This window comes from Clavelina lepadiformis, chromosome 8 (genome assembly GCF_947623445.1).
Source record: "Clavelina lepadiformis chromosome 8, kaClaLepa1.1, whole genome shotgun sequence".
NCBI classification, from domain to species: Eukaryota; Metazoa; Chordata; class Ascidiacea; order Aplousobranchia; family Clavelinidae; genus Clavelina; species Clavelina lepadiformis.
The window spans coordinates 18,469,266-18,494,933 of record NC_135247.1 but is presented as its reverse complement, the minus strand read 5'-3'; the positions used below and the strand labels follow the sequence as shown (position 1 = coordinate 18,494,933).

Sequence of the window (25,668 nt, the reverse complement as noted above, 5' to 3'; positions counted from 1 at the left end):
GGTTATTGGCATTGTGGACAGAGTCGATGAATATAAGCCTGATATTTAAATCTCACCTATCTCAACGTGAATATATCAAATATCGTTCCAAAGATTCAACGAGAAAATTGCAAGTTGTATTTTTTAAGCTGTTTGAGATGTGTTATGAGATGTTCGGTTAAGTCTATGAGGTAAGATGATGTCTAAATGTAAGATTTTTGTGTGGAACTACATCGTTGTGAAATTTCCAAACTGCTACGTGGTCATGAGCCCTCTGTGCTTTTCTTGCTACGTATTCAGGTTCATCAGCTGATGTTTGTCGAATTAACACGCACTATAATTGTCGTTAACAATCTATTTGTTTATTTACAGGAATGTTTCAACTTTATAGTCATGATAACGCTCTATTTAGATGAAGTTGTTTTGTCTGACTTTTCTAAACTACTTGATGCAAAATGCACCATTCAATGTGACAACTATGAGTAATTGAAATAGATATATTTGCTTTGCTTTAGAGTGAAAAAGATAAAGCTATTCCTTAAATAACTTTCAACTTGTGGCATTTACGTCATCCGTTTTGTTAGTGCAATAACCCTATAGCTTTATGTGATGGAGATTTTCGTTAATTTATTGAATGTTGCACGTTTGAAAACAAACATTTTATCGGGATGCTTTATTTGATCGATTTGGAAAAGATTAAAATTGAAATGCATAAAAACTAATCGTAAGAAATTTATGCAGTTAAACGTTCAACAAAATCATGAATCCAGATCAATGTCTTGCCAGTAAATGTCATGAATTTTATTGAATTACCAAATTATTTGATGTCGATGCGAGAAAACGAGTGGTCGAATCCTTTCTCATTTTCAACGTAAACTTCGTATTTTCCGGCGTCTTTTTTCTTGCAATTCTTGATGGTCAGAACGGTGGTATCGCCATCGACGTCATAGAAAATATGGTCATCTTCGTCGATGTCCACGCCGTCTTTAGCCCAACCGACCTTGGTTAGAAGAAAGCAAAGTACTGAGTATGATAGCTTTTTACAACCCAAATAATTTGTGATAATTTTGCTTTCAACCTAAACTCACATCTGGCTCAGGTTCTCCGCCTATTTTTGCGGTCAGTGTGATGGTTGCCCCGGCTTTGGCGGCCTGGTTTGGTGGACCCTTCTCAATCTTTGCAGGACCTATATCCACAAGGCGCATAAGGAAAAGTATAAAGCAAATTGTTTAGGGTAAACTGTTCGTGACGTACTGTTGACTGTAACTTTGGCTGAATCAAATGCATCTCCGAACTGGTTATAAGCCTTGCAGACGTAAGTGCCAGCGTCTTCATACTTGATGTTTTTGATGACCAGAGAACAAATATTCGGGTCTTCAAATTTCACTTCATATTTGACACCCTCCTTGATTTGCTGCCCGTCCTTAAACCAACTGTTTTCGAAAAAAAATAACATTCTGATTATGACTGGATGAACACACGGTTATAGGCTACAACCACAAATTTGTAATGCGATTGCAATGGAATATGTTTGGCATATGATTACATAGGGATTATAACAAGTCAGTAAATGCAAGCTTTTCGCTACATTCCCTTTCCTATACAAGTGTTACGCGATATGCGTTAACAGCTTTGGCTTGGCAACTCTTAAATGAAACTAAGTTTATCCAACGCTGATACGGTTTGGAAAAACTTACGACACAGTAGGATCGGGGAAACCCCCAAGGCAACAATCTAGCCTAGTAGCGCTGTCTTCTACGACTGTAACGTCTTGAAGTTCGTCAAGAAACCTAATACAAAGACAGAAGTAAATATGCGGCAGATTTCCATAAGCTAAAACATATTTTGTTCAAAGAAAGCTGTATATTAAAATGGCTGTGTCTATGTTTCCCCAAATAGTGGAGTTAGTCCTGTAACGATTTAGATCCTAGTGCTATTAAGTACTTATGTACTTATGTCTATGTACTTATGTCCCATATGCTGCCCAGAACAAACACTTACATCAAGAAAGTCGAAATATGATGTTTATTCAAATACGTAAATAAATATGAATATTGAATATGTTTTCTACTGTTCTTGGTTACACATCGTCATATAATTCTTTCTTACTTCGGCGGGCCGTCTTCCATGAGCTTCTTGCGAACTCTGTGTCCACGGAAGGACTTCTGGATCATGCTTGCCGCTTTCTGAACATCTTTGTCCTGCAAGTCGATGTCCACGCCAGGCGGAGGAGCTCGCCTTCGACTCATCTAGTCAAAAAAGTATCCCGGAACGTTAATTCTTCCTGAGATGTGGAAAGCAAGATTGCGGGCGGTTGGATTTGAAACCGATTACAACGTGCAGCTTTGAAATGAATTTAAAGCTAGTTAAATCCAATCGAATATTAATTTGATGGTTGTAATATCAGGAAATGTGTTACTGTTTGCCTGTTCATAACTTTTTTATGCTTCAGAAGTGAATGAAGCATTTGCAATAAATATCGTAAAGAACTGTTGAGCAGAAATACAACTATCAACTAACTTAACATTTTTGGCCTACGCACTGCTCTACGTTTAGTTGAAATTTAAACTAATTAAACACCTTAAACCGGCAGAAACTTACCTTTATCTTAACAGTCGTCTGCTTCTCAGAACGACAACACCGAACTAAAATCTAAACCACACCCTTTCACTGATATAAGTAATTCTACATCTTGATGCTTTTCAAATGAGCTTACGGGTTCCCAGGCACGCCCGTTTCTGCAAGCGATGTTCAGATGTTATCACAGCAAGCCCGAGGCAGCTGTCATTTAAAACATTCCCTCGAGAGATGGCGCTAAAGGGAACATAATTGGCTTTGTCTCAAGGGGCGTGTGTTTAAGTTGCTGAGGGCCTTTTACGGCCTGGATATGCGCCGCCTTTCCACATCACCTACTCGTCGACCGTCATAAGTCAAAGTTAAACCGCTTTGAAGTGAGACATACATCACATGAAAAGCCTTGGCCTTAAAATAAAACTTGAACAAGACCGTTTACTTTACATCTTTGTTTTTTACGACCAACTTATTCTGCCTTGCGTTTGACGCGTGGATGATTTTATAAACCTACATTTTCTGATACCAGTCGCAGTTTTATTTACGATGATTTGTCATCATGATTATTGTATTCATTTATCATGCTTCACGATATGTCTGCTAAACGCTACATGCGCCTGTCTGACCCACGTTGATGTTTCTGCGCTAAGACACAGCGGTGGTTCCAAAGCGTTCAGTTTGTCTTTTTGCCAATTTACTACAAATGTTAGACCAATATTAAGCAATAAAGTCACAAATCGGAGTCGTTTAATACGTCACAAAAAATTGAAAAAAGCTCTAAAAGTGGAAGTATGAAGTAGTCACACTTTAACTTAGCTGGTCTTTAATTTTGAGAGCAACAAACAAGAATTATAACTGGCGGCAGTTACCATCATTGGCTACTACTGCATTTTCCCAAGGATGTCGTTTTCATTTCGACAAAGAGCAATGCAAAAAATGTAGGACATATTTGTATCCTTTACAAATTAATTAGCAAACACACAATCACTCTTTATTCAGGATCCTATTTAGCAAATGGGAAAAATCGATGCTTGTAGTCGACAAACGATAACCAGACAAATATCTCAATAAATGTGTTGTTGTAGTTGGTCCAGAAGGCGACGTACAACGCGGCTGCTCCCGGTGGTCTGATTAACTTAAGCAGCAGAAACACAACGTCGGTCACAATGCATCCCGACGTACATAGAGCTACTCTAATCACCGCCGAATTTAATTTACTGTCTCGGCCTCTAGTCCGCGCCATATTCACAACGATTGGGTAGATGACGAGTATCACCAACGCAATTTGCGATAAGATCGACATCGTAAAATGAATCGGTGTGAAAATGACGATGTACTTTTTAAAAGTCACCACATCCAAGTAAAGGCAACCGCTCGGAGACGACGCCATATCAACAAGGGCGAGCTGAAAGACAGAAAAAGCGATTTGGCAGCACAATATTCCGACCAGCGCCATAACGCTGTAAATTTTAATGCAGTTGAAGTGCGGGGAAGTCAAAGTTGATCTATTAAGTCCGTTTTGTCGCAACCATAGGACGACGAAGGGCAACAAACGCCCTAAACAGTAAGCAGAGATGGTAATGAACTTGAAAGCTTTGCAAAATTTTGTGGACAAGTGTCCCACTCGTAATTCAATTTCAAAGAAGATGATTCTAATAAACTGGGTTATCGCTGATACCATAAGTAATGTGTTGCTGAGGCGGAGACCTTCCTGGTTGCACTTATGCTGGTATATTCCGGCCACAACCATCATATAAAAGTTCACTGGCAACAGAACACCGGCCAAGATATCTTCAATAAGGCCTTGACTTTGAACATGTCCTTGAAACGTTGCATTGTTGCCCTCAGAAGTGAATACTGCGCTTGAAGTCGACTTTGTCCATAAACTATCTCCGCTAAATTCATCCATAGTTTTGTCTGCAACAACTCGCTCAAATGTCTAACCAATTTTGGAAAACATTCACGTATTGAAATGTTGATGTGCCGTCTAATAGTTTAAAACTATTTGAAACCGATCATTAAGTTAGCGAGGTAGCTCGTAATTTGTTGAACCTGAAAACGCTTCGTCACTGCGGCGCCGAGATTCTACCGAAATTGATTTTCGTAAATACGTGATGAAACTGTCTGATTGGGTTGTAATTATATCAAACATTTTCATTTTCTGTTCCTTGTGATGAAATATATATCATCGAACGAAACAATATTCAGTTTGTATGAAAGTTTACACAAAGAAAAAAGAGATTGCATTTTGTTACTCAATAATTGCTCCGCTTTTTAAGATGGTTTAGACGTGGAAACGTTTAAAAGAAACATCTCGACCAGTTTGCGCTGTCCGAGGAGGGCGTAAGGTTTCAATTAAGACGTGAAACAAGGCACGCCTTGTAAATTCTTGTGATACATGAAAGCATGTTGTCCTAACACACACTTCAGAATGAAGTTGAACAAGATTTCCGAATATTAACAAACCAGCGACAGGTTGCAGAAGTTGAAGATACTTTACTGAACCCGATTGTATTAAAACGGTTTTTATATTATGCCCCAGAGCTTTTCATTTTACTATATTCTGCTTTAGTGCACTGTAATATAGCTGTCATAGACGTTGATGTTGAAAGAGTATTGCAATACTTGTTTACAGCGCCCTTCTTTCCAGAGCGTATGATCAATCAACATGGAGAGCACGTAACTGCTCACAGCGCACGTTGCTTTAGTCCCACCTTAATTAGCGGTTTACCGGTCCTTGTTTCAGTGTAATAAGTTTACAACTGATAGTCGAACTGAAACTAAGCATGGTTGTTATTATGTTATTATTATATAACGATCTGTTTTTGTAGGAATATCCTAACTTTTAGTTGAACAAAGCTCATGTTAGCTTATGATAATGATACATAGTTCACAACATTTCATTCAACTGATTGCAAGGTGGACAAATATCCACATCCAGAGAGGTTTGTGGAAGAAACTCTCCTGGAGCACGGCGGAAGTGGCAACATTGGTATCAGACATTCACAATCTACGTAGCTAGTTTGCCAAATGTCACAGACGAAAAACAGCTGAGTATACTTTTTAACAACTTTAATTCTTTCCAGTACGAAAATATCAGCGATGCTGCAGATTTTAGTGGAGCAGCAGAGACGTTGCAACACGTCTACATGAACCCTGCTAACGAGTTTTTTCCAGGCATCGAATCGCAACTTGCAGGCAGCAAACTGGACAGTCGTTGGAAGAATGTTTTCAGACATTAAAGCGATTAAGTTTTGACTGAAAGTTTATGGTCGTGACCGCCGCCCAGTAACGACAAGACGTCATCCGCCTCACTATCCATTCGTCTAAGGCTTCTTGAAAGCAAGAATTTTGATGTACGACACACCTTTGACAAGTCTTTGAAGTCTGCGGAGACGAATTTAGAACTAATTTATGCCGAAACATCCGATTCTTCGACGTCTTATAATGTCGCTGCAACTTCAAAATCACCAAAGAACGAGGTACGGGTATTGCAGATGGAATGCAGAGACGCTTTCGTGGTGGCAACAGACGTCATAATCGCAAGAATTGCCTCCAATTGCTATAAATGCAAGAAGAAAAGGGCAATTTGCAAATGTTTGTCGTTTATCGAAGACACTCGAACGGATCACTCGTATTGAAACCGTCGCCACCTTACCATTATGATGATATGGCTGAGTATGAGTGTGCACCTGGTTACCGTTTAGAAGGATCTCAAAATTTTAACTTATGCCATGGAAGGAAAAGTTGGACTAGATTGGCGGTTTGTGCTCGTAAGTGAATGTCAATGAACATCAAAGATAAAGTCGTTCAAAACGCGTCGTGATGAAGCGTATTTTATGCCACGTTGCTGTAACTAAACCATTTGCTATTATCTCATATATAACAAGGTCATTGCACATAAACTTGTTACTTTATTTTCAGGAAGTTGCCGCAGGTTTGATCAAGAAAAAGTTTTGCAAAATCTCATGATATGCGGAACAAATTGTGTGACAAGTTCAGATTGCACGGAAGACATGAGTTGTGTGTGTGATGGGTATTGTGGTAGGACTTGTGTGAACCCAGGTGATATATTTACACAGAATAATATCAATCATCTTTATTTTTATGTAACTTTCATTGACTAAGTGCTATATTTCAATTCTTATTTTTCAAAGATATCGATTGCGGGGAAGCCCCACCATCCACACACGCTTCAATCAAATATGAGGGAGAAGGATTATATCGGAGAGCTTACTACCGGTGTGACGTCGGATTTTATTCTCAGTCCGGAAATTTAACGAGGAAATGAACAAGAGGTGGAACCTATTATTTCTCTATATCGAAACCCGAATTCTTACGAGACAAACTTTGTTTTCGCACGTTCGTCAGTCCCTGTCCTGTATATACTCTATTTGCCTTACGACGAATTAGTGTTTTAAATGAGACGATTGATTGGTTCGAAGCAATTACGTAGTGCTTCATGTACATATATCGTATACTACTTTACTTAATACAAATGCTAGTTTGCAGGAAGTTTTGATGCCTGCATACACCGGGATCGTTTTCACATCAACGGTGAATCGTTTTACCGCTCATGGTCACTGAAATCAACCACAATCTACTTTTAACACCCAGAACAACATTTATATTGACCAACAGTATATCCCTAAAACAATGGCTGGAAAGAAAAAGAAAAGAAAGAAACTAAAGAGGATAAAAGTCTTAAACTGGAAAACTTGTGAGAAATAGTCTTATATGCAAACAAATATAATACAATAATAAACGTTATATGTTATAGTAACGAAGTTCTTCACAAATTATAAGTTCTACACGATTGTAAGTTTCGTATCATTTTAACAAACGTGAAATTAATTTTAGCCTCTTGACGCAAAACCAAATGTTATTTACTCCAAAGCTTACCGCAGGCATGAGTTCCCGGCCACTCACCACTACAAGTTGTTGTCGACGTTGCACAGTTTAAAAGACAACGATTCGAAACAAACTGACGTCAGAAGAAGGAAACTACCGGATATACTTCGTATAGGAACGAGGCAATTCAGTCAACTTGGCTTGTTTTGCACGAATGATTGGTTTCACAAATTAACATTAATAGATAACAACAGGGTTCGTTTGAAGATAAGCTATTGCCGTTTAGCCATGTTTTAGTTCTAGCAGTTTAGTTATAAATTAATTACAGATCAGCACCGATTTCTGAAGGTGATTGATCGATGTAATTTTATAAACAGAAATCTGTGGCAAAATCTTTAGTCATTTGGGTTGTTTCTTTTTTCGCCCCAGGCAATCAGACATACGCTTATAAGATTCCCTTAATGTTATAGAAAGAAACTTTAGTTTCGGAAAACATGGAGATCGAGTTTTGCCAAGTTTATGCAGTAATCGTTTTGCTTTCAACAACTTACCAAAGTAAACGAGCAGAACATATGTTATTGTATTAGTCAAAGATATTAAAATTAGTAAAAAACTATCTGTTTGTGGAAACCATTTCTGATTATGCTAAAATTAATTCATGTTTTCAAAGTCTCAGCTCAGTGTCCAAGACGAAACCAAACAAAGGCAGATACAGTACGTCCTACACTATAGTTGTGAACTATACTATAGTTCACAATAATAGCAAAATGAATTGCGTTTGTAAAGAAAACAATATAATTTCAATTTCGTACAGCCCACATTCAAAGAAACAGTGTGTTAGAATGTGTTTGCGATTAATTGTTTTCATCTTTAAAATATTAATAAAACAAACAGCACCGTCAAAGCTTACACTGAGGTAAGATTAATCTGACAGAGTAAGTGTACGAATAATAGCAGAATGCATAGTACTCGTTAATAGGCTTGAGTTGGTAATGTTGGTATTGACATCTTATTACTGTGTCAAGGAAGAACAACTTGTCTCAGTTTATCGAAACTTAAAAGCATTTTTTTAAAGCATACTCTTGCCTTCGTGCTTTAACCAAACCGTGATTTATCCGGCTTAACAAAAAGAAACTAAACAGAAAAATTTTTCCGTCGCTCACGTTTTCGTGAAGTAGTGCACAAATTCGCTCGGGGCAAGAAAGCTTAAATCGGAGTTGTTTTTCCGCGTTCAGGATATTAAAGCAAGTCAAGTTGGCAAGCAATTGATAGTAGCTGCCCAGTAAATATAATGAGGTAAGTTAAACGTTGAACCGACATTAAAACAGCAGAATTGGAATAGTCGAGAGATGTTGAACAATGACCATTTGTTCGACAGGATTGAAATCTTCGGAACGTTCTTGCTGTGTGTGGCAGAATGTGCGGCTGTGATTATGTTGAACGACATGTCCGGTGTTTTTGAAAGTCCGGCCTATCCGGCACCGTATGGAGACGACCTGGATATGACGTGGAAAATTTCGGCACCTCCTGGATTTCAGGTCCTCATCTACTTTTCCGTCTTTGATCTGGAGGACTCCTATGATGAAGAGCTAGGAGGATCATGTGTTTATGACTTCATAGAGGTGACGCTTTTAGTATTTGTTGTGGCCAAATTGATTAAATTATTTTCCTGTCGTAATGGTGCCTTTACTTTTTGTTTATATAAAGAGTGGTTTAAGTTATTTTTAGTATTTGTCAAACATTTTTATAATTTATCTTACATAGTTATCATAATGATAGCACTTGGTATCATTATCGTGATAAAACCGAAATAAATAAATAAATATCGACAAGAAATAAAACCGACAAATTACTGAATGAGCTATGCACATAACCTGCAGTGAGCTTGAAGTTTTTCTTGAACAAACAAAAAACACTTCGGGCGATGCGCGAGATCGTGCTGAGAGTGAGTGGTGAGAGTGAGTAGTGAGACAAGACTCAAGAGATTGCTTTTGGCGCTGCTATAAAAATATATTACAAGCAGCAAGCCATGGTGCTTGTAGCCATTCTCACGCATATGCAGGGTCTGTTTTTATTATATTTGACTCGGTGAACTTCATTAATTGAACACTTGTTGAGCACAACAAAGCACACGAGAGTGATGCTATTATCACTTTATCTCCCTTATGCTTGTGAATAAGGTTGAGCATTTGGGAAAAAGGCAAAGATATTGCGGCAACTCTGTCTTCCATCCTTACGATGCGCCCAAGAAAGGGCAACAGTTTCGCTCGGAAGGAAACGAGACGACAATTCGTTTCGTCACAGATTACTCCAACGAAGAACCACTTCCGCTTGGCTTTAAGGCTCATTACGTAATAGAAGGTGACATCATAGCATACGTAGCACCGTATCACTTATTTCTGTTTGCAAAAAAAAAACGTGAAAAAATTTATGTGTTACTAGAAGTTTTAAAGTACAATATATGTAAAAGATACGTCATCTGTCTTATATCTGCAGACAAAGACGAATGCGCCCAAATGCAATACGAGGTTCGAAATACATTTGAAGACTGGGACGAGCTGATATATTGCAACCACTTCTGCCATAACATACCGGGCTCTTATTACTGTTCTTGCAGACCAGGCTTTGAACTTCACGAAAACCAACACACCTGTGCAGGTAACTCCGTCATACTCTGTATATCGACGGCAAATAGCAATTTTCTTATGTTGCAAGGTGACCTTTAATTTAATTTTGTTCATTTCAGCAAAATGTCAAAACGAAGTCATCACTTCCGACTCGGGAGAAGTTGCAAGTCCTGACTATCCGGAGCCTTATTCCAAGTTAACAGACTGTGACTGGATGATCGAGGCAAGTGTTGAAATATCTGCATCGAAATCACTCAAACAACTGACTGTATCAGCTTTTACAATTGCAGACGTTTTGCAGGTTCGTAAAGGATTGAGCCTTAACATAAGGTTTGATAACGACACCTTCGACATTGAAGATCATCCGGATTACACAGAATGCGTTTACGATTGGGTTCAGGTAAGAAAACATGAAATGAAATGCATGACAGTTGTAAAGCAGATATCAGACAGGAAAGTTCGTTGTGGTGATTGAATATTTATCATATTTTACGGCGCGGGCATTTCACTGAGAAAATTCTAGTTCGGATTTCTGTTTTTCCCGCTTTAAATAGATTTCCTACTTTTCTTAGTTGACGAAAGGCGATACGAAAACTCAATTTTGTGGCCAAACAGCGCCATACAACGGTGAATGGATAGATACGAACACGAGAGTAATTCGACTTGATTTTCACACAGATCTTGCTGTCGAAAAGGCGGGCTTTAAAATGTACTTTACTACAAACAGTAAGTGTTGGATTTTTTTGCAATCGCCATTGCAGTAATTGTGCAAATATTACGAATGTAATTCATCACATTTTGTTCGCTTTTTATACCAAGTAGTGGAAATGTCTATTACAAGTTAAGTGTCAATGTTTTAAGGAATAAGATGCCTGGAAGACCGCGTCGCTCCTAGCAACGGCAAGATCACAAACACGAATTCGAAAAGTTATTACGAATTTGAAGATGTAATTACATTTGCCTGCGATCGTGGATATAGTCTGGTTGGTGAAAATGAGATAACTTGCCGAAATGACGGTATTTGGAGCGCAGAGAGCCCGACTTGTAGAAGTAAGCAATCCATCGGTCAAGTTCTATCTTTTTAATGAACTGGCTTAAATAAGTTAATAAAATAAATGCTATTATCTGTCTAGTCCACTGCACTATATTCGGACATATTTAGCAATATTTACTTTGGCCTGAAATTCAAATGTGTGTTAAAAACCAGATGGAAAATCAAATGGATCATGTGGAATCAGAAAATCAATTGCACAAATAAACTGTAGAAAATAAATTGTAGTCAAGAAACAAATTGTAACGGTTCAGTTTTATAAAGCGTAACAACATTTAAAACTATACTAATCACATACGCCGGAGGGCTGGAAAAGTTTTGATAAATCTCATATTTTGTGTTTAGTTAAATCGTGCGGGCGGCCGACAGAGCTTGAGAATGTGGCTTATTCTGAAATAGTTGATATCGACAACCTGGCATTCACCTATGGAGATGTTGCTCGGGTAAAATGCCAGAAATGGTATGTATAGCTGTCAACTTTCTTATTTCGATTGTCAATCACTTCATTCTAACTCTAGTGTTTACATATTTCCAAGTATATATGTTACAAGGTTCCTGCTAAACCACTTTTAACAACCTTTACCTGAACAAATATTTGTCGGGTGTGTTCATGCAAAATTGTGGGTAGAAATATCAAAACTTTAACATAAGTTTTAATTTTCTTTTTGTAAATTAACAAAATGTCTTGTTAATTCTCCTTCAGGTACAAAAGAATGTCCGGGGCACCAGAATGGGTTTGTTCCGAAGATGCGATTTGGACATCGACCGACAACTCAACCACAGACCTACCTGTTTGTAAGCCAAGTGAGCATTTAGCAATGGAACTAGTGCTTGGTGCAAATTAACCAGCTTTAAAGCGCAGCCTGTTTAACCGTGTTACATTGCCGAAGACTTAGCTACTTTGCTACAAGCAAAGTTTACAAACGAGCTGATCATAATTCTGTGGGATTTTAAGTTTTGCTTTTCCGCAGGATGTGGTGAGAAGAATCACGTGATGAGGGAGATGTTTTTGCGAAGTCATGCTTTCGGTGGTGACCCGGCGATGAGAAATGAATACCCTTGGATGGTGTTTATCAATATCGGACCACATCCCGACATCACACCTTCGGGACGGTTCTGTGGTGGCGCCTTGATCAGTCCAAAGTAAGAAAAGTCTCTTAATCTAAGAAACTTTCCCCAGTCATCGACCGAGTAACGTGATTGACGAAACAAACATTTTTTGCCATTTTAATGCACAGATACGTCCTGACCGCGGCTCACTGTTTGACTTTCAACAAATACGACTTCGAGCCCGATGGCGAGGTTTATCCAACTCACGTCTTTGTGTGGTTGGGAGCCCACAACAGAGAAGAGGACGAGGGTGGAAGCACACATGCAAGGTGGGCTCATGTCGCTATGGAGGAGTTACTTTAACAAGAACTTGGTTGAAATTTGGAACAAGCCACAAAATGTTGTCAACTGAAACAATCTCAAACACTTTTACAGGTCTGTAGGAGTTGCCGACGTCATACGTCACCCTGACTTCAACAGAGCGACTCAAAACTTCGACGTCGCACTTCTTGAACTTAAAGAAACGATCACAATGAATGATTACATCAGACCAATCTGTATTCCAAGAACACAGCAAGAGTTTAACCTGGTACCTATTTTCAATTGACAGTCTCAAATGGGTTTAACAGTTGTGAGTAAAATATTGTTTAATGCGCGCAATGTATCTTCAGCTCAAAAACGGAACCGCTGGGTACGTGGCTGGTTGGGGACTGAATTTACAATTCAGACCGGCAATCGTGTTGCAAGTCGTCAAATTGCCTGTGGTCAACACAACCTATTGCGTGGATAGAATCGCACAATCCGCCCAGGCAGCAAACGCAACTATTGGATCGTTCAACGTCACCAATAACCACTTTTGTGCCGGATATTCGTAAGCTCAATGTTTCACATTTTGCTATGAAACAACTTTCAATAAAGTTGTAGATAAGGAGGAGTTATAGTTTCTGAACACTTTTACCGATGCGCATTTTTTCTACTCAGAGTTTTTCTTTATGAGATATTCTTACAGTAAAATAAGAGCTAAAGGCAGTGCCTTTGGAAATATCTCTTTGACGCAACCATATAATTACACCACCACAGAATTAATTTCAAACCGCGTTGCGAAACAAGCCGTCGGATTTCCCTTAAATGCTTCAGTAATTTTCGATTGTACTGTTATGTTTTTAGACACGGGCAACTTATATCGACCTGTGGTGGAGATTCAGGTGGATCTTGGATGTTAAGTAAAGGAATGAATAAATTTTATTCTTTTGGTCTGGTGTCTTTTGGAATTTCTGCGACCAAATGTGGAGTTTCCGCAACGTACACCGCGTTCACCAAAGTTCCGCAATTTGTTGACTGGATCCTGGACAACACTGACCTTGAATAAATCGATATCTCAGAAATATTTGTTGCACTTTCCACTCATAACAACATTAACCACATTGTAGAAATTGTTTTCCACTTTTATGAACATCTCTCACACAATGTTTATGACAATAAACTGTTTGTGACCGTTTTGAACAAATTCTCTGCTGCAACGAACCGCACCAAAACAAGATGATGCGCTCATGTTACGTGAAGGTGAAAAACCTTTCTGCAGATCTTGGACTTCTATAGTGCATATAGTGCTTCTATAGTGCTTCTTGCACTTCTATAGAAATCTATAGTGACATGCCAAAGTTGAAACTAATCACCAAACAAAGTAAGCTTTCCTGTGTCTTCCATCTGTAGCATCTGCTGAGTCTTTCCTTAGCATCGAGCAGATTAGTCACTGACAAAAAACTGACATTCCGCCTCTACTGACTCCACAGTTAAGTCTGCGTCTGAAATTAGAGCTGAGAGCTTTATATATGATAAGAGGCTGCCAAAGAAAGTGACGTGCGAAGAAGAAAAGCAAAAGTGAAGCGCGGTTGTATGTACGCGATAGTATTTATACCCTAGATACATGGTTATGGAGTCACGCAAAGTCATAAAAGGCAAGAAATTCGCGCAATATCTTGTAGCAGAGTCACACAACATAACATGACGATGCCGATGTATTTATTGGAAATTTTAATCGCTACCTAAGTGTAACATTGACCCTTCGGGCAATTCGTGCACAGTAGGCTACTTGGTGTTCAACGTGTTTTTGCTAACAACACTTTGTCATTATCGTATTTAAAAGGAACTGCAACTCACATGCATACCTACCTTTGTTAATCAGTCAATTCAGGATGCTGTTCTACTCGAATCGACCACGTAGGTGTCACGGGATTATTTTTATGCACCCGTTTTATAGCCATCACATGGTACACTATTTTTTCGCTCCACGTGGAGCGTATAGGTTAATTTAGACAAATGTGTGGGTCAACTTTTGTTTTTATTCGCATTGTGTCATTTCTATGCATGCTTGTCAGGTTTTATGTTTGCTCACGTGCTGCCGTATTTTACTTATTTATATGTACGCGTGTTTTTAGTCGATCTTTTGTGACGTCTCACATCGCGACCCATAGGGCCTAACTGGTGTTTAGCGTCCGTTGATTTCCTCATGGCGTGACAGCAGTGGAAATGCGTGGTGTTTGGTGGAAATGTGGGTGTGGTGTGGAAATGTGTGTCACTATGTTTTTGTGTGGTGTTGCGCTCGTCTGGTCGAGTGTTATTTCCGTCTACGTTTGGACGTTTGAGAGGAAAGATGGTTGTTTTTATCTAAGAGATGCGATTAAAAGTTAGTAAAGCAAAAAGAGCTAATTGACTAGCTGTAAAGCGGGAAGTTTCCTGGCCCAAGAAAATCTTGGTTACATAGGTATGTCGAGATATTCTGGCTCAGGCGTAACATTACGGCCCAGATTGGATCCATTCTGGTTCCTTTCTTCATCGCACTTGACAATTACATTTCGTGGCTTCCCAACACTATATTCAGCGCACTCGCACTGTTGGCCGCGATCATGGCTTCCTCACTGCCTGAAACGAACAAACAAAACTTGATGGAGAAAATAGAAGAAGCAGAGAAGTTTTATTCTGGAAAGCGGTGAGCAAATTTTTATGTGGCAATTATTTCTTTAATATAGTATCTGGTATTCTCCAGTGTCACACGCTGCACTATGTCAACGTTCTGTTATCAGCAAAAGTTACTTAGTTTTATAAAAATTATTTCAACAGGGGCCCAGTGAGTGATGCAAGAGAAACCTCGTCCATGATAACAAGGCTGCGGTAAAAGAAACTTCATCCAACTTCGAAACTAGTTAAAATAAGTGTAAATTATAATTGTTTTGTTTCGATTGTGCATTATGCAAAACTAATCGGTTCTCATTCGAAACTTGTAACATCATTTAAACTAGTTCAATTTGTTCAAGAAAATCCTACAATACTTTCAGTAGCATCTAACCCTAACGGGTTCTTTCACTACATTTGACAAATCATCTTGCATGCACTGTACTGTTCATATACTGCACATAGTCAGGTCAGATGCAATACGTTTTAGACGTTCACGGAGAAAATGACGCAAAATCCTGGTAAGTGCATGAGTTAACATGTCGAAGGATTTGTGTTAACACTGATATAACAAACTTTCTGGATTACTCACCAGATCCTGTGAAAGGTTTTAAATCCAGTAGCAAACTTATTGTAAGTTCATTTTGCCTTTGCGGTATCAACATTTTGTGTGGCGTGCATTGCGTTCATCATTTTAAGAATGTCGCTTGTCAGAGAATAATTATTTAGGCGACTGTAAATAACGAAAAAAAGATTCTTTTTTCGAAAGAAAGTTCTTTTCGATTTCATCCATAAGTGCTTGATGCCGCGATTTGCTGAATGTGTGAAAGAAAGACTGATCGTATCTGTCGCATACGGGATGTAAATTTCTTACGTTTCCCTTATATCCTGCACTTTAAACCGTGAACCAGAAACACGAGAACATGTATCACAAACAATGTTCCCTCTAAGCTGCGCGCGTGCGCAAATGCGCACTGCTGACACGGTCTCCGCGCACAGAAAATCTGTGTTGCACACAAGAAAAAAATCCAACCTGAATTGAAAATAGAATAAACGCATAATAATGGCCACAGTGCGCACGTGGCACGTCTGATGTTGCTCACAGCTGTCCAAGGGACCGCTCAGGTAGTTAGTGTGTTTGCTCAGACTCGTGAAAAATTAGAGGGAACATTGATCACAAAGCTTTGATAGCTGCAAATATTTTTTGCAGCTGTAAAGATCGTTTTTTGTTTTGTTGAACATCGTTTAACGCAAATTATATATAATAAATATATATACTATATACGCAAATATACTGTTGAACGCAAATTATTTTTTTGTATTAAGAAAGGTAATTTTTTAATATTATTAAATATTGATATGATATTGACACAGATCCATACAAGCAGATTATGTTTAGTCATAGCAAGTAAATGCATATACTTCAAAAAGCATTGAACAACATCATCTGTCGAGGCTTGCTAAAAGTACAGGTATATTTGGGCTAGGTTTATTTGCAAAACTACTAATGCTGTACTGTATATTCGGTATGGACACGGGTTTCTGAAAGGCATTAAGCGAAGCGGGCCTTTAAGTTGATCAATTAAAATCTTCACAAACTACGTGCCACCTGGCTCGACTTAAAAGCTAAAGGCTGACCAAGCTAGTTTGAAACGAAATTTTAAGGTCAAGTTTGTTAAGATAAAACTACCAAGACCAGGCTAAATACATGATTCGGCTGCACGAGAAATATTGACTGATCTCAACACTGCAGGGTGCGAGCGATTTCCCTTTGTCCGTCAAATTGGATTCAATGTTACAACATCGAAGAACTGGAATCGACCGAAACGCGCTGTTTCCTTTTTCCGGCGTAGAAGATTTCCGCTTCTTCGATTGTCTCACACATATTACGACTTCCTGTTTCCGGCATTGTATACGTAATAAAAGTTGCAATGACAGCCATGACACCAAAAAGGACATTTGGAAGCCAGGATAAGGAGTCCTGGAGCTCGATCATGACCGGAGCAAACACACTGGCCAGGTTTGCAGAAGTGGCACCCGCGCTGACTCCATTTCCCCTGCGTTGACGTAAATTTAAAGTAATGCATAAAACCTTATCAATAGAGCTGAATCCCTTTAAAAACAATCTCAATTTAAGAGTTGAATATTTGTGTCTTAAACTGACCGGTACCAATGAGGAAACAAATCAAATTACTTACCTCGTCACAGTTGGATAAAGTTCGGTGGTAAAATTATAAATCACTGCGTATGCTCCGGCTATCCCAAACTTTCCAATGAAGAAAAAAATCACGCCTAAAGAAATGACGTCAAAGCTTTCACTCGAACGTAATACACCACCTGCATTGCACAACAACCAGCACTTACTCTCATTTCCACCAACGATCTCCATCAGAGCAGTCCCGACTAAAAGTCCCAGACCAGCCAAGGCAAACAAGAAGATTAACATCCATCGTCTTCCGGTTTTGTTCATCAGGAACATGATCAGAAAGTAGGCTACGGTTTCCATAACGCCACCTGACGGATGAATAAAAAGGACAGAACTATCTAAACGTGAATGGGAGGTTCCATTGCAAGTGTAAAATGTCAAATGTACACAAACTGTTAAAAATCATGACGAACTTAAGCAGTTGTTGATAAATATGTTTCCAGACAATGAACTGGCATTCAGAGAGATGCCGTAATAAACAAGTCCACTTGTCACCCTGCGAATGAAGAAATTGGTGTAATCATTAATGTCAAATCATTGTTACAACACCACTACATCAGCCAAATCTGATTCTAATCATTCCGCATAAAATATCTATGTAAGTTTAATTGAAATATTAAACTTCAGTTCAATCGATTGTTACCATAGAAACAAAATTTTCAGCGTGACAATTCTCGTTTTTGGTGTCTTGAACAAATCTTTTGTTGTGTAAGTCCTGGCACGACTAATCTTGTCCTAGATGAGATTAACTTAATTCATAACTTATTTGTGTATTTTTGAAGTTTTTTATTTAAAATTTATGCAGCAAAGTAATAATCCTAAAATATGTGACAATGTTAAAATTATTCAAACAATCCAAACAAAATTAACCTTCTCTTTCACTTCCGCATGTAATAATATATCTGCCTCTGAAAGCCGAACTTTATTACATCGGGCGAATCTCCTGGTTATCTGAAGTTCAAATAGATGTTTACAAACAGTGCACTTTCTACTATTGACATCTCCTTAAAAACCTAATATAATATTTTTAATCAGATTGCTTTATAAACGACTTAGGGTTGATGGCGACTTATAGGCTACCAGGTTGGTTACTTGTCTGTCGCGCCCATCATAGCGCTAAGTCGTGCTTAATGGTAAACAAACAACTACACAGAAAGAAATAAATAGTTTGCAATCTTAGCATCTATGTGAAATCAAACTTGACCTTCATGGCTTCCACATTTCTTTTTCTAGAAAACAACCATCTTGGAGATTCTGGAATAAACAGAAGGAAGATGAGATAAGGGACCATGCACATTGCAATCGCCATCTGTAAAAAGCAAAAGTCATCATTCACAGTATCGTGAACAACTTCTCAAACAAGGTCCACTACCAAGATGCCGGTGCACCCAAATCATCAGGAAGAAGACACAGACCACTTCGCTCTCCGCATAGCAACAAAATCTCTGCCACTTTCTACAATAAATTTAAATCCAATGCCACAAACCTCCAGGTGATGCCAGTTTCTTGCGTAGTAAGCGAGCCCGGAGAGCAGCATGTAACCAACCGAGAACGATATTTGGTAAGTTAGCCCGACTATAGATCTATACTGTACCGACGTCATTTCAAGCACTGAAATATGCAAAGAAAGAAATTTATGACGACAATAATTATGATGTCATAGAAGAATGTTGGTTACACGATACTTAACTGACAATAGAGGAAGTTGGGTACGTAGCTTCCGTTGTCAAAAAAAGCAGTCATGTTTCGTAGAAGAATAAAAATCCACATCTCATGCACGAAGCTGCAGCTGAGGACAGCAACAAAGCAAGCCAAATATGACGCAACAATGGTTTTCTTTCTCCCGAATCTGTGCAGAGACGATTTTTCTATCAATCACAAATCCGAATGCAGTTTGTCTCAAAGCACAGACATACCTGTCCGCAATATATCCACACAGGATAGTTCCTATACATCTGCCAGCCATGAAAAGTGACGTAGCAAGTGCATCTAGGTATCGGTTTTCGCAAACGATGTTGAACTTGTAAGTTGAAAAAAAATTCATCGTATAAAAAATGTACAAAGAAATCCAAGTTGGTTTTACATTCTAGAATAAACATTGCGAATTCCGCGCGTAATCGCTTTTTTTACCAAGTGTAGAATTGCCTTCGCTACAACTCTGTAGACGCACACAACAATCGACAACAAACCTCGGTAACAATTGTCTCGCTGAAAAGGGTCCTGTCATAATAATAACCATCTTTGCATATCTCTGGTTCTGCTGAATTATTGAAGCACTTTATAACGTCACTTCCGTTGCATGAAGTGTCGTTGTATGGAAAGCTAAATGGCCGAGGTGAAAGGAGGCGAAGATAGCCATGAAAGCAATTAATAAAGTAATGGCGACATTCCCATCACCTTTATTCACCTGTAGCAGAGGTCGAACTTGTTGTCGCCAGGATCAAAAGGCGTGCTGAAGTTGAGGATTTGCTCCTCGCTCAAGTTATGGGAACTTTGCTCATCGAGAATAGGAATACGGCATCTGGCAGACAAAGGTTAGATTAGTCGGTCAGTCAGTCAATATGAAGGTTAAACTATAACCTGGTCAGTACTGAAAGCCAAGAAACCGACCTATAGTCAGGTCTGTATTGTATGAACACTGGTGCCAGTGTCACGAGGCCCGATGGAATGGCGCTGAAGCATATCATGAAAGTCAAGACCGCCTGGATTCGACCAAAGCCTCCAATTTTCTTCAATATGACGTCAAAGTCATACATTCTTGACCTTGACCCCGCATAAACTAACACCAGCAAACTGAAATTAACTTTTCCACTCAATGCTGATAAATAAGTTTCCTATACAGTACTTTATACTTTTCCAATATAATTTATCTAATTAGTTTTTCATCTTTCTGTTAATTCTTACTTAACAGAAAATCCTTCAGGCAATCTCTGATTTGTTATCTGCAAAGAGAGCTTTCAAATGAAAGAGACGATTGTTAAGCAAGCGGCATTGTGGGGATCTGGTGTCAAAAGGAGCTTGTATTGCCAGAACGGCTCTTATCATGGTTAATAATTAACCCAATGTTGCACATTTTTCCAACACAAACCCGTGCAGCTTTATACAAGAAACGGAACAATATTTACCTGTGGTTTGAGTGATAAAAGTGTTTACTATAAAGATGTGAATGAATGAATGAATGAATGTGAAAGAATGTGGGTTTTGTTTAGTCGATAGAGTTTTGCAAATCCGTGGTTTTGACTGTTTGTTTGCGACATCTCTTTCGCAAATTACTGCAGAGGTAAACCTACTGAGAGAAAAGCCTAATTGTTTGCTAGGCCTATAACTGTCTAATAGTTTTCTCAGAAGGTTTCATCCAAAAAAGTATTTGCAGTGCAACAGTGCAGTGCAACAACCACAATAGAGTTGTAACCAAATATGCGATGATGGTAATAGAGAGTGGAGTGGATTTTTCTATACCATGAGGTTATTGTTGACCAACAAGGGAATTACGTCATGTTTAAGAATTCAAATCAAACATGAAAGTCTTGCCTAGAGTCATGTTTTTTCATTTTTGACAGTAAGCTGCTAAAATCTACGGACAATTCGGTTTCTCAAACACAGCTTTTTTCCTAAAATTATTTGCTTTTAAAGCTACAAATTAAAAACAAGTCAAATTCACTTGGAGCAATATCATTTTATGAAATTGTTCAGTGACGAAGTATAACTTGAAAATTAATAATTTGTCTAAGTTGGAGCAATTAATGAAACAATTGAGTACATCAGACAAAACGTGATTAAACGTTTTCCACTTCTTAAAATTAATCGTATTTGTAGGTTAATTTTTATCACGTCATCAGCGTAACAAAGCTAATAGTGACGACAAACAAACGAAACCAAACTAACGACGACCGACAAAGAATACGAAAACGACGCTTGGAATGTTCCGCCGTTACCTAAAATGTGAAATAAAACAGAAATAATGTAGTTTTTGTTATGGAAGTTCTACATTTTAACTTTAAAACCTCTCTTTATACCTTGATTGCAGCCATCAACTGAGCAGGTTTTGTTGCAACTTTCAATTTGTCCCTCACTACTACAATCGTTTCCAATTCCCTTGTAACTGCACCCACGTATTATGCTCCTAGGGTAACCATCAACAAAGCCTGAAACGACCATCAAATCTTTGAATGGTTATTGCCGAAATACAAAAAAGCAAAGCCAACTATTTATCAACTTACCATTTTCAAAAAGCTAAACGCATAGAACTAATCCAATTTTACGTTAAAGTTAACTCGCATAAAACCATCCCTTTTGCACGCATTTTACTAACTTGTTCCGTCCAATACAGAATGATTAATGTCTTGTACAATACAGAACTCATGGTACGGAAAGTCACAAGACTCCGGCTGAGGAGGACTGAAATAACAAGCATCGGTCGATTCACACAGATCAGTGGGATGATTTGGACATTGACATTGAGAACATTTGGGCCTCGTGGCTGAAAAAGTTAAAACCAACGTGAAAATGTCATTCACCTAAAACAACATAATCTACTTCAAGGTAAATTTTTCTATTTCTGCTTCACTTACGCCATCCACTGTTGCATCCATCGCCCTGGCAACTTTCCTGACACGTGACTTTTACTAAACTGGATGAGCCAACGGAACTTGACGTGCATTGGGTGGTGAGAGGTGACGTGGTGCAAGAACGTTCAACGCTGATGAGCATGTAGTCAGGGTCGACTGTGAATGAATCGACAGTATGACGGTTATAACGACATTATGACAACGTCTTAGAAACATTGGATGACGTGGCTGTATTTCACGTGATTGGATAGATTATATAACAGCTTTCACTATTTGAATGCTTCTATTTCCTAAGGTTTACAACATTTTTTCTCCATATGTGATATGTTAAGCGTTATTTAATATTGATTCGATTCTCATCATTCGGAAAACACTGACTTTGTCGGTTTCAAATCATTGCAAACAATTTTAAAGAGTTTTCCACTTACCACCAGATCGTAAGTCGGCTTTGTCTGACTTATAATACGTCACAATCGACTGACAATGGGTGGACGATGATGGACAAAACGAGATTGTTGTGCTGATAGCACAACTTGAGTCATCATTCAATGAACAAACGACACAACTCAATGGACGGTCTGGATCGTTTCCTTGAAGATATCCATCAGCTGAGAATATTGAAATGAAACATTGTTCGCACAGAAATTGAAATTGTTTAGTGGGTTTGATAGACAGATAACTCGACGTTTATCTGTTCATTGCAAATGCCAGCTTTTGTAAAAAGTTTTACGAAAATAAAGATACTAACAATTAAAACAACTAAAGATTAGTGCTTCACTGATTTAGTCACATTATGGTTACAACTTTCGTAAAATTAAACATGGCGATAATGTATAATTTCATAACTTGCAATTTGACAACTTGTTTTACTATTTCACCGCTTACTTACGAGTTCCGGTATTGCACCCGTCTTTATCACAAGTCGAGATGCAAGTGTATTCGACTCCGGATAGAATATCATCACTCCCTCTACTGGAGATGAAACATTCGTCACCTGCTACGTAATCAGTTGTGCAACTTCGCGTTATGACGTCACGAATTGATTTCCCATCTAAAACACAAAAATTAAAAACCAAGGTAAATGAAAGTTTGTTCATAAATTTAAACTCACATAAATGAATGTTAACGAACATAAGAATAATGGAAACTGACAAACAGAACAAGCAGCTTTCAAATCTCCATAAAACAGGCATTTTATCTCCAAGCTGATCAAAATAAAGTTGAAAGTATAGAGAACATGAATGCAATCACAATCACCCACAAAACCGAGTTTTCGCGAAGTAAAAATTTAAAAAGCCTAAACTGACGCACTTTCATCGAATGTTGTTGTCCTGGAAACCGAACAATATTTTTGACTCTGATCTTGACACTTTTTTGGTTCATTGCTCATGGCACAACTGCCTGACTCGTCGTCACATTGGTGGCAACTTAGGAATTCAGTCACAGGAGGTTCCGCTGAGTAAAATTAATTCGACAAAATCTTAATTAAACTAACTTGCTAACTAACTAACTAAGCTAACTAACTTGAAAACGTCTAACTTGCTTTCCTTAATAGTTGTTCACCTGTTGAACACGTGCTTCCGGAATATCCATCCATACATACGCAACTTCCGGTGATGTAATCACACTCGCCGTTGAGACCGCAGTTGACGTCACAAGGTATCATTTTTTCTGCGATTGACAAATGTGAGTAAATAATAATTTTACATATACGAAGTCCATATATTTACGACCGCCGTTGTATATTTTCTCACGTGGTGTTACAGCGCTACAGTTGTTAGATGTGTTGCAACTGAAATAGCACGCGGTCGTCTCCACGTTATCAGTGTAAAGACCGTATGACGTCACGCACTTCTCTGAAAAATCTTGATTCCCATCTGCCATTTCACAACCTCTCCTAATATAGGCAACGATTCCTGAAAATTTGCCGGGTTTTTAAAATAAAAATAAAATGTGAACAAAATCTTGGAATTGCGATCTCCACACACAACACACAAACCGACCATCTTCTAAGGTGAAAGTTGTTTGGCAAACGTTGTTGGAACTGGGATGCGTGTAGCAATCTCTGGCTGTAGATGAGGTCGCAGAAGATGGGTCATAGCAGTTCATATCAGGGCTGCTGGGTGTCCAGGTGCACGTGAGGCATTCAGTAACACCTTCTCCTGCCAAAAAGAATCAAAAAGTCTTAAATGAAAACAAAAGTAAAAATTTTGAAACTAAATTGTAATTTAAAATAATACTTTCAATATTTTAAGCTAAATAAGTATTTTTCGGTCAGCTTTGAATGTACGGAAATATCATTCACCCTGGCATCCAAAGAAAGTCGCAGAAACAACGAAGATAATTGTCCAACTTCTCCAAGAAATCTCCAACATACCGGCGATTGCGATAATTTTCTTTTCGATTTTTATTTTTATAACTGAATGTATAAGATCTACTACCTAGAATAGTTCGAGAGTATTTTTGGTTTATACGAATCCCTTGCTAATATTTTGGGCTATATTAAAAATTTACAACTGAAACAGCATAAAATCAGATACACTTTTTCCTCAAAGCCAATCATAGATTCAGTTAAGATATCAAGAGTTAACATTTTATGAACAACTGATTTATTTCAAGTCCTGAGCCATTGTTATCATGAAAGGCACTTACACTTGCTTACTCAAGAAGAACGTCATAGAAATGATCATGCTGCAGAGATTTGCGACTTAGTTATACCCAAGATTGTAAAAGCACGAAATGTCAGAGTAAATATTAAAACACGCATTTGTAGGAAGAATAAAACATCTGCCTTTTATAACACAGAAAGCAAACCGCATTTCAATATTTTATTGTTTAAACAGGCTGTTGATAAATGGTCGAGTATCGTTTCTGTTTTATGGGAAGAATGGAGACTAAAAGCGAAAACATTAGAAAATATTTTATTCATCAAAAGCTTTGATCGATAGGACAAATTTCATTGAACGAAGCGCCTGAAAAATAAAATGCTATTTACTGCTTAAGCTTTTTGTCTTCATTCTGCGTATACGGTTCGCGACTGTTAACATTTTTCTCCTTTTACTCAGTTTTTGTTATATATTTTCACAAACTGCATCAACATCAAATGGATTTTATGCTAAACCGCTTGATGATGTTAGTCACAAAAATGCTTAACGGATCAATAATACCGCTTAATATTTAACTTGTAAAGGTAATGTAAGTACATCTCGTTTTCTAAACACTTATTCACTAAATAGAAGAAAATAAGAAATTTCGCACTTTTACAGCCCAGTTTACATGTTCTATAACGCAATGGTGCTTTTCAATTTTGTCAGTAACAAAATTTTTTGCTACCATGTATTTCTTCGCTATTCCCAGGATTAGTTTTGCAACATTCAGTTACTATAAATTTGTTTTTTCATTAAAACACTTCAAATTTTATATTCATGAATCTGTAAATCGCCAAGCATTCAGCAAAATCATTTGCTCATTGTTCATTGTTTGTAGGTTTATGATAAGTTAGTTACTTTATTTGAATAAATGTAAAATGGAAATTTCCAAAAGAACAAAATATTCTGTTTTGTTAAGCAAATAAAGCAGATAGCTCTCCTGCCTTTGCTTGTTTGAACACGTGGTAACAATAGAACCGAAACCTTTAATGACCACCTGTACTGCAGTTTTATAGGCTACTCTCTTAAATTTACCATTTTATATCTTTTCACAAATTTTAACTATTCTTCAACGATAGATTCAGCAATGTGATATCGTTTGATATTATACAAGTTTTTAATAACAGTTATCAAAAACGCAAGAAAATTAAAACTGCACATTGTA

At 38.0% G+C, this 25,668-nt stretch overlaps 5 protein-coding genes and 1 long non-coding RNA gene across 8 annotated transcripts; 2 read left to right on the top strand and 4 right to left on the bottom strand.

Moving 5' to 3' along the window:
• Nucleotides 1–633: 633 nt before the first annotated feature.
• On the bottom strand, nucleotides 634–2,739 carry LOC143468907 (SPEG neighbor protein-like). 2 transcript variants are annotated; one of them, XM_076966387.1, is made up of 6 exons: nucleotides 2,581–2,739; nucleotides 2,089–2,228; nucleotides 1,677–1,769; nucleotides 1,234–1,412; nucleotides 1,068–1,165; nucleotides 634–979 (listed from the first exon to the last, which is right to left on the bottom strand). In XM_076966387.1, exons 2-6 carry the CDS (start codon nucleotides 2,226–2,228, stop codon nucleotides 797–799), a joined length of 693 nt encoding a protein of 230 aa, XP_076822502.1. In that variant the 5' UTR covers nucleotides 2,581–2,739; the 3' UTR covers nucleotides 634–796. The 2 variants fall into 2 exon arrangements, with proteins under 2 accessions (XP_076822502.1, XP_076822501.1); XM_076966386.1 differs by having other exon boundaries at nucleotides 2,089–2,322; nucleotides 2,581–2,738.
• A 740-nt stretch (nucleotides 2,740–3,479) lies between these two features.
• On the bottom strand, nucleotides 3,480–4,626 carry LOC143469120 (uncharacterized). The gene is made up of 2 exons (XR_013119066.1): nucleotides 4,229–4,626; nucleotides 3,480–4,107 (listed from the first exon to the last, which is right to left on the bottom strand). It is a non-coding gene; the product is annotated as an uncharacterized LOC143469120 (long non-coding RNA).
• A 762-nt stretch (nucleotides 4,627–5,388) lies between these two features.
• LOC143468422 (uncharacterized) lies at nucleotides 5,389–8,312 on the top strand. Its single transcript, XM_076965617.1, has 5 exons — nucleotides 5,389–6,323; nucleotides 6,475–6,615; nucleotides 6,708–6,848; nucleotides 7,056–7,270; nucleotides 7,458–8,312. The coding sequence occupies exons 1-3, from the start codon at nucleotides 6,119–6,121 to the stop codon at nucleotides 6,839–6,841; spliced, it is 480 nt and encodes a 159-aa protein (XP_076821732.1). The 5' UTR covers nucleotides 5,389–6,118; the 3' UTR covers nucleotides 6,842–6,848; nucleotides 7,056–7,270; nucleotides 7,458–8,312.
• A 249-nt stretch (nucleotides 8,313–8,561) lies between these two features.
• LOC143468417 (mannan-binding lectin serine protease 1-like) lies at nucleotides 8,562–13,636 on the top strand. Its single transcript, XM_076965610.1, has 15 exons — nucleotides 8,562–8,697; nucleotides 8,780–9,023; nucleotides 9,582–9,762; nucleotides 9,898–10,059; nucleotides 10,148–10,251; nucleotides 10,330–10,428; nucleotides 10,601–10,754; nucleotides 10,890–11,078; nucleotides 11,425–11,539; nucleotides 11,783–11,883; nucleotides 12,051–12,222; nucleotides 12,318–12,458; nucleotides 12,565–12,718; nucleotides 12,801–13,000; nucleotides 13,297–13,636. The coding sequence occupies exons 1-15, from the start codon at nucleotides 8,693–8,695 to the stop codon at nucleotides 13,496–13,498; spliced, it is 2,223 nt and encodes a 740-aa protein (XP_076821725.1). The 5' UTR covers nucleotides 8,562–8,692; the 3' UTR covers nucleotides 13,499–13,636.
• A 2,468-nt stretch (nucleotides 13,637–16,104) lies between these two features.
• LOC143468418 (organic cation transporter protein-like) lies at nucleotides 16,105–20,801 on the bottom strand. Of its 2 annotated transcripts, none has more exons than XM_076965612.1 (14): nucleotides 20,192–20,801; nucleotides 19,898–20,080; nucleotides 19,695–19,808; nucleotides 19,477–19,609; nucleotides 19,204–19,307; nucleotides 18,982–19,136; nucleotides 18,774–18,898; nucleotides 18,492–18,596; nucleotides 18,158–18,238; nucleotides 17,931–18,022; nucleotides 17,701–17,783; nucleotides 17,446–17,595; nucleotides 17,280–17,373; nucleotides 16,105–17,138 (listed from the first exon to the last, which is right to left on the bottom strand). In XM_076965612.1, the coding sequence occupies exons 2-14, from the start codon at nucleotides 20,041–20,043 to the stop codon at nucleotides 16,877–16,879; spliced, it is 1,644 nt and encodes a 547-aa protein (XP_076821727.1). In that variant the 5' UTR covers nucleotides 20,044–20,080; nucleotides 20,192–20,801; the 3' UTR covers nucleotides 16,105–16,876. The 2 variants fall into 2 exon arrangements, with proteins under 2 accessions (XP_076821727.1, XP_076821728.1); XM_076965613.1 differs by having other exon boundaries at nucleotides 19,898–20,066.
• A 142-nt stretch (nucleotides 20,802–20,943) lies between these two features.
• Nucleotides 20,944–24,320, bottom strand: LOC143468421 (uncharacterized). Its single transcript, XM_076965616.1, has 11 exons — nucleotides 24,161–24,320; nucleotides 23,859–24,017; nucleotides 23,610–23,771; nucleotides 23,419–23,526; nucleotides 23,167–23,310; nucleotides 22,745–22,906; nucleotides 22,284–22,463; nucleotides 21,859–22,011; nucleotides 21,600–21,767; nucleotides 21,304–21,432; nucleotides 20,944–21,222 (listed from the first exon to the last, which is right to left on the bottom strand). Exons 1-11 carry the CDS (start codon nucleotides 24,228–24,230, stop codon nucleotides 21,137–21,139), a joined length of 1,521 nt encoding a protein of 506 aa, XP_076821731.1. The 5' UTR covers nucleotides 24,231–24,320; the 3' UTR covers nucleotides 20,944–21,136.
• Between the last annotated feature and the right edge of the window lie 1,348 nt (nucleotides 24,321–25,668).